Genomic DNA, 7,826 nt, shown 5'->3' with positions numbered 1-7,826 from the left:
AAAATAAGTCCTCTATACTCTATACTCCGGATGTGATGAGGGACTGAGGAGTAAAACGGTGAAAACTGTCAAAATTTCATGTTATTTTTTAGCACGATTACAATACTTTCTCTATACTTCGTATTTACGAGAAAGTAAAAAGGTCTATTATTTTGCACAACCATGAAATTGCTCTTTTTTTAAGTTCTAGTATGATTTTATTTACAGATTGAAGTACAATTTGTGAAAACTACAGCAGAATGTTTGAATGAGTATTGATAAAGGTGACTGAAATGAAAACATAAATTTATCTTTTTGACATTATTCAGCTTCTTGGTCTTCAATTTTTGGTGCTAGGTAGAATCGAAGATATCCAAGTTCAGATATTTTGTACTCAACAACAAGCGGTACATCCTGAGACATTGAAAGAGATACTTGCCCAGACAGAGGAGTGGCTTTAGTAAAAAAGTTGAGGTAGCGCAGAGCAAAGGTCAAACAAACAGCCTCGTTCATGTCAACTATCACAGCCTCTTCCTCCTTGTCAGTGCTAGCATTTTGGCAAAGTTTAATGTTTCCAGTTCCAAGTTCACCACTAGCAGAAAATTCTACGCCTTCTTTGGTGCAAGCAATAACTACAGAGTCGCCCAACTGGCTGAGATCGCGACAAATGCGTTGAAATTCACCACTTGGCATTTTCACAACACAGCTGTATTCCGTGTCAGGGATTCCTAAGTGTTCTGTGTCAAGGTCAATTAGCTGCATTTCATAGTCAGACACCTTTTCTTGATTTGGGGACTCAAAAACCAGCGAAACTGTATCGGCTTCATCTGCAGCTTTGATTGTTATACTGTCATCATTGCCAGCACATTTCATTATTTTGGACATACTTGCTAAGTGGATTCCCATCGATAGATTTCTATCACATCCGTAAGTTTCAAAACCGTCTGATTTCATACTGAGAGCAACCAAACTGACATGGGAGCTGTCCATGGCTTGCACTGTTATTCCAGTACTCGAGCAATCGAAAATCGCTTCATTTAAAAGATCTTTGATTGCTTCTAAGATCTTTTTCCACATTGATCCCTGAACTAGGCGTGCTTCAAACATGATTATTTAGTACCTGGCGGGTCTATAAATGTATCTTTAATAAAAATTGATATTGTAAGTGTATATAGCAGGGGTCGGCAACCTGCGGCTCGCGAGCCGCATGCGGCTCTTTTGATATCAAGATGCGGCTCTCCAGCTCCTTGAAAAAATACTAATAATCTTAATAAAAATATGAAATATTTGAAATAAAAAAATGTTAGTGGCTCTTTAAAACCAGGGAAATTTTGAAAATTGTAACTTTTGGCTCTTCCGCTTCAAAAGGTTGCCGACCCCTGGTATATAGAATAGTACAGTCGGCCTTTATGAGAGCGTAAGCATCAGAAAAGGAGCGCCAGGGATATGGAAATTTTCATGAAATTGCTCTTAATAGAATAATTTAAGTATGTATTTATTAGCAAGACAAAAAGAATACCTAACACTGTATTTATTTATTTTTAATTAGAACAACTGTTATAAACTTTATGCCTTATAAAATCTAATTAATTGCCTTAACTTTAAAGCATTTAATTAGAAACCAATGTTTCTACAGCTAATTCAGCACAATAAAAAATAAATATTTTAATTTAAATAAAAATATGGTAATTCGCGAATAGTAGTAAATGTAAATAAAACTATTCTATTTAAAGTTTTAAATGGCCGGATTAATTCCCTTGGTTGCCCTTAGTTCAGAACCATTTTCTGCCCCGCCCCCACAGGCAATAAATAAACGGATTGAGTTTAAAAAGTTGAACTTGGATCTAAACAGAAACAAAACAAATTTTCATTGAACACATTTCCTCGTACTTTTAAAACCAGTTTTCTATTTATTTATTTTTTTAAACAGCGACCTCATTAACGATATCTCCAAAACAAATTTGGTGCAGCGTATCTGCTTTTAAATTTAACAAGCATAATGTATCAAATACGATTGTTGTTTGAATTCGATTAAAATTACGGTGATTCCCCCTCCACGCTATTCATGTGCTCTCTTTTTCTTTCTAAACTTTTGGTCCATGGCATGGGGATAACGAAGTAGAGTTCATCTGTTTCTTTGAGATTAACATCTGAAGTTATGGTGTGGTCAGCCGCCTCTACACTCCTTAACCTAATTTGGGCGGTAGAGGCGTAGCGAGGGGGGGGGGGGGACATATGCCCCCGGGCGCGGACCTTAGGGGGGGGGGCGCCAAATTGAAAGTTTGAGGGGGTGCAAATGAAAAGTTCGAGGGGAGGGGTGCAAATCGAAAGTTTGTCCCCGGGCGCCGGGAAGGGTCGCTACGCCTGTTTGTTGGGTGGACTCATGGACGACCGGGATACGAACTCGAGCCTTTCGGGTTAGCTGATGGACGCTCTACTTCCAGACCACGCTGTCCCACAGTGCTTGTATAGCGTGATGATTAGACCACCTGATTAAACTGCATGTAGAGAATGACCGACTAAATCTGTAGAATGGCAGAGGCAGACTATTAAGGTGGTACACAGGAAGCCGCTGATGACCGAAGATCCAGTACAACACTGTTCAGTATAGTTTGAAAAAAAAAATTCTAACTAGAGCATCATTTAAAGCTATCAAATATACGATTTTCGTTTGTTCCACAGTATTGTACCTTCAAGAATCTATGTTTATTCTTCTAGTTTCGTAAAACGGATCGGCCAACGATGAAGAATCTTTTGATGCCTGTTACTCAACGAAAGGGAAATAAATCGTAAAATCTTAAGATTTATTGTGGTTGCTTCCCTTTCAATATAATTCCAGCATAAAAAAGTATATAAACAATTCATTTGAAAGATCGAAAATTAACAGATAGGAAATATGATTAACGGTTTTATCATTTTAAAACTAAACCAATTTTTAAAAAAAAGAATGAACAAGTAATATTGTCGGTAGCCTGGGTTATTTGTTGTTCTTATCTAGAACAATCAGCATACAAATTAGGACCGTTAATGCTTTTTTACAATGAACTTTTTTTTTGAGTGAATGACGTCAACTCTTTCATCCTGTCATATGTAAACTAGGGAGAGGTAAGGTGGCCTGAAGTAAGGTTGACATTTTACTTGACAAAAATAGACGCCTTGTAGGAATATTTGCCACACTTGACAGATTGAGTAACAGAATGAACTGGGTATGTTCGGCTTTGGCACACAATGGCTAACACCTCACCTAGACTGCCTTTTACGTGACTGTCTTCATGTATTATATTTTTTGACTAAATATCATTTAGGGCTTTTTATGTTACTATCTTCGTGTAGTACATTTTTGACTAAATATGATATAGGGCTTATTACGTGACTGTCTTCATGTATTAAATTCTGTGCCTAAGTTTTTCGTTTCAGAATAAAATTAATGTTAGGATTACAACGCGTTTACACTTGCAACTTGTAAACTATACATGTCTAAAAAAAAAAAATCTCGCAACAAGTATACATGTTCCGTGGGGGGAAATGTTTTCAAATAAAATTAATTTGTTGCATGTTTTTTTTCTAAACTAGGGTTGCCAGATACCTTTTCCGAAAATACTGGACACCTTTCCATCCTTCCCTTCTCAGGTATGCCGCAAAGCAGAAGAAGGGGGGTAACAGAGTATTATTCATATACTTGTCCAGTATTTATATTTATTTTATCCTGGACAGTCTGCTCAAATACTGGACTGTCCAGTTCAAAACTGGACACCTGGCAACCCTATTCTAATCATGTACAGTATACATGTTTCAAGTATGAGGGGGGGTTTGAGGCTAGGTTTGAGTTCAAGGCTGGGGTAAAGGCTTGTGTTAGTGCAAGAGTTATGGTTAGGTCTAGTCTTAGAGCATCGACATACAACATGATATAATAACTAGCACGTCTACAGAGTGCCGACATGGTCCAGTACACAACAGCACATGTGTACCAGCACGGATGGTTGTGTGAGTGTGCGTGTGTGGTGTGTGTGTGTCTGTGTGCGTGTATGTGTGTGTATGTGTGTGTGTCTCTGTCTGTCTGTGTGAGTCTGTCTTTCTGTTTGTGTGTATGTGTGTGTCTGTGTGTGTGTGTCTGTGTATGTGTGTGTCTCTGTCTGTCTGTGTGTGTCTGCCTGTCTGTCTGTGTGTGTATGTGTGTGTGTCTGTCTGTCTGTGTGTGTATGTGTGTGTGTGTGTGTGTGTGTGTCTGTGTGTGTCTGTGTGTGTCTGTGTGTGTATGTGTGTATGTGTGTATGTGTGTATGTGTGTGTGTGTGTGTGTCTAAAATGGTTCCTCCACCTTTTTCAAACCACACACTTGATCGTTTTCCTTGAATTCGGCTTTTAAGATCAACTCATATTATGTTGCAGCAGGGGATCTTAACTTGGATTCAATCGAACCCCAAGGGTTCGGCGGAGGTCAAGACTCGCATCGAACTCATACGATTTACAATCGGATTTTGTTAGTGCGGACGGTCGAACTATTAAGAAGGGTTCGGTGAATGCGCATATGGAACTTGTGGGGTTCGGTACCTACCAAAAAGGTTAAGAACCACTGAGTTTAAGATTTCACCACGTCTTAATCTAGCTCCTAAGTTCGTCTGCTACTCTCATTTGACCCCCCCCCCCCCCCCGTGTCAATAAACTTCCTTGGAACCTGTCCCTCCTACCTCTCAACCCCGGCCAAGTCATTCATTGATTCTCAAAACCGTCCCATTTTTTTTTCACCAAAAACCTCTTTTAACTTCACGCCCTGCTAAACCAACCTTGACCTTCCAGGCAATACATCGACATGGACCGTCACCTTTCCTGTCAATCAAAGTAGTCATTTGAAAAGAAGTTTTACAAAAAAAGCTTTCAATTTTAATGATATTCCACCTGTACCCAATGTAAGAAAAGGGGCGATAATTACTCATGTAGTTTCAAAGAAGACAGTTTAAACTAACTCTGTTCTCCCTTGCTAGAACATTGTAATATTCATTTATTTGATATGTTATAAGCAGACGCCTATTTTTAAATATTTATTCTTAAAGGTAAATTAGGCGGGAATTTTCGGCAGACGAATAAAAGGACGGTAACCGCAAGTCCGAAACTGAAACGTCAAAATTGTAAACAAGGACCCCGATGAGTAGGTGATAAGTGACCCAGTTAACTCAGATCGTGAATTACGTGAGCTTACCCTGTCATTCAGTGTACTTATGTTCAAATTTATGATAGGGGTCGCAGTGTTTGCTTTACGTGGACACCTCCCTACCACAAAAACCCATTGACCTACTTTTTCCTTGCACAACAAATAGCATTCTAAAGTTAATGGTGGAACGGGGTATGGAGGGGGGGGGGCGGGGGGGGGGGAGGAAATCATAGATTTTAAAAACAATATTTTTTTATACCAAAATAGTTGTAATTTTTTTAAAAATAGAGCAGGGGGTGTGGTCGAGCGATAGAGTGTTTGACTACTAACCCGAAAGTCTCAAGACTCTGGCCCGAGTCTGTGCGGACCTCCCTGAGTCCCACCCAGCTCTAATCAGTACCTAACTCGTGTTAGATGAAAGCAACGTGGGCGCTACGTGGCTCTGACCTGTCTAATATACAGAGATCACTGACACAGGCAAACTCTACCTCACCTGCACAGTGGATCGTAAGGTTCGAAAGGGTACTCTAAATATAGTAGAACTTAAACAAAACAGTAATGGCTTTCTCTTATATATATTTATATATATATATATATATATATACTATATATATATATATATATATATATATATATATAGGGCCTATATATATATATATATATATATATATATATATATATATATACATATATATATATATATATATATATATATATATATATATTTATATATATATATATATATATATATGTAATGGTTTTATTAATTACTAAATTACTAATTTTTTTTGTTCCAAATTATGTACTTGTCTACGGGTGGGGGGGGGGGGGGTGTAAGAGTGGTGTGTGATCGGGAGAGAGGGGGCATTTTTCAATTTTAATGTGTTTGTTGTCTTACGATAACATTTTGTATTTTATGTTGCGTGCTCAGTGTGTTAAGCTATCTTTTTCTCTTGTATGCTATGTGTACGATATCCTAAGATAATATGTTGTATGCTACGGCGTGCTCGGTCGCTTGAGATAACATGACTTCAACGTAAAACATTTATGCTTGAAGGTCAGTCAATACTGAAACCTAGTCATGCACAGCTAAATATAGCATCGAAAAGTCCAACCCACAAGAATAGACGTGTTCGCAAGGCTCGAATAGTGTGTTAGGTTTAATCTCTGGGTATTCCCCTTTTGACTTTTTTTTTCCCTCGCTGTGAATTAAAATGGAGGGGAATCCCCTTTAATGGCTGATGCTGACGGAACTACGATACACAAACCATGCGCTGATGCAAACACTAGAAAAGTGGATTCAGTTGCAGTAGTTGTATTAAGGGTTTTTCCTTTTGACTAACAATAAAATATGGTTTATGGTAGCTCCCAATTAATTGTAGGCAGCATTGATTTGATTCAAAATTATTTTTTCTTAAAATATATATCATTCAACTTCTAATATAATTTCTACTTAGTAAAAGGAAGGAGACGCTTTTAATAGCCACATTCAACTCTTTAATGTATAAGATGAATTTCTTTTTTTTCTTTTTTTTTTTTTTTTTGCTTTGGTTGAGCTTTAACGTAACATTACCAAAACACAATGTTCATTAATCTATGAAAATAAAATTCGGTTACCCCATACCATGCATAGATATTATCATATACATAACAAAATAGACTCATTACAACTAATTTGGCATCGCTTAATATATGTTTATGTAGATTCATGTGGCTGTCTGTATATAGGATTATATATATATATATATATATATATATATATATATATATATATATATATATATATATATATATATATATATATATATATATATGGTGACGCAACTGTATTCTATTCGCTCACTGTTGATGCCAGTAGCACACAAATGAACAGAGGACACACAAAATATCTATTGTTAGTAGCAAACAGTAAGGAGACTCTCACATTGCATTCGTTAGTAGTAGGACCAGGACATGTCCTGCTTTGCGCCTGTCGAAAGCTCCCTCCTTTGCTATGCACTGTACAACATCTAGTATTGTCATTTCACATCAAGATCACAGCGTTCTTTTTAAATCTATTTTTTTTTTACAAATATTGTATGCGGTATCCGGATTCACCCACACATAAAATTTCCTACATTGCGTAATCTGAAATATTTTGTAATAATTGAACCATGTATCGTAGTGTAAAAAAGAAAGCAACAATCAGAGATGAAGATACTCAGATTCAGTGATAAATGCTTTACAAAAGTGATAGTTTAAAATTACTTTTTCGATGTTTAACAACAGTTCTGTTTGCTTTTCATTCATTTGCTTTACTGTGTATATAGGCCTATAGTTAAGACGAGAAAAACAGGTAATTTTAAAATAAATGACAATTGTGTACACTTGTTATGTTAAGTAAAACACTTTTCATAATGATGAGATCGCTTATAAATTACTTTTGCAAACTCGTGTAAGTTAATAAACTTAATCTAAAAATAAAATCCCTCAAAGTTTTCTTTTACCGACTCGAGGCTAAAACCGCAAAGTGTTAGACATTTTTCGGCAAAAAATTATTTAATCTTTTCACAAGAAATATTGAGCATAATTTAAGATTACATGGGAAAATTACAAAAATATAGGAAACTTCTAGAAATAGTGTGCATAGAATTTAAGTTTAGAAAACTTCCCGAAATAACGTGTATAGAATTAAACTTTAGGAAACGTCCAAAAATATT

The 7,826-nt window shown here is 36.6% G+C and overlaps 1 protein-coding gene across 1 annotated transcript; it reads right to left on the bottom strand.

The window, feature by feature from the left end:
* Window positions 1–239: 239 nt before the first annotated feature.
* Window positions 240–1,126, bottom strand: LOC131932764 (proliferating cell nuclear antigen-like). The gene has a single exon (XM_059289678.1). It carries the CDS (start codon window positions 1,084–1,086, stop codon window positions 301–303), a length of 786 nt encoding a protein of 261 aa, XP_059145661.1. The 5' UTR covers window positions 1,087–1,126; the 3' UTR covers window positions 240–300.
* Between the last annotated feature and the right edge of the window lie 6,700 nt (window positions 1,127–7,826).

The sequence above is a fragment of the Physella acuta genome, unplaced genomic scaffold (genome assembly GCF_028476545.2).
Source record: "Physella acuta isolate Inbredline_101_S28 unplaced genomic scaffold, ASM2847654v3 ptg002273l, whole genome shotgun sequence".
NCBI lineage: Eukaryota > Metazoa > Mollusca > Gastropoda > Physidae > Physella > Physella acuta.
Note: the sequence above shows the minus strand (reverse complement) of the source record. Positions and strands in the feature narration are given on the sequence as shown.

What these genes read in the sequence shown, in the direction of transcription:
- LOC131932764 (XM_059289678.1), bottom strand. Translation starts at nt 1,086, where the DNA reads ATGTTTGAAGCACGCCTAGTTCAGGGATCAATGTGGAAAAAGATCTTA.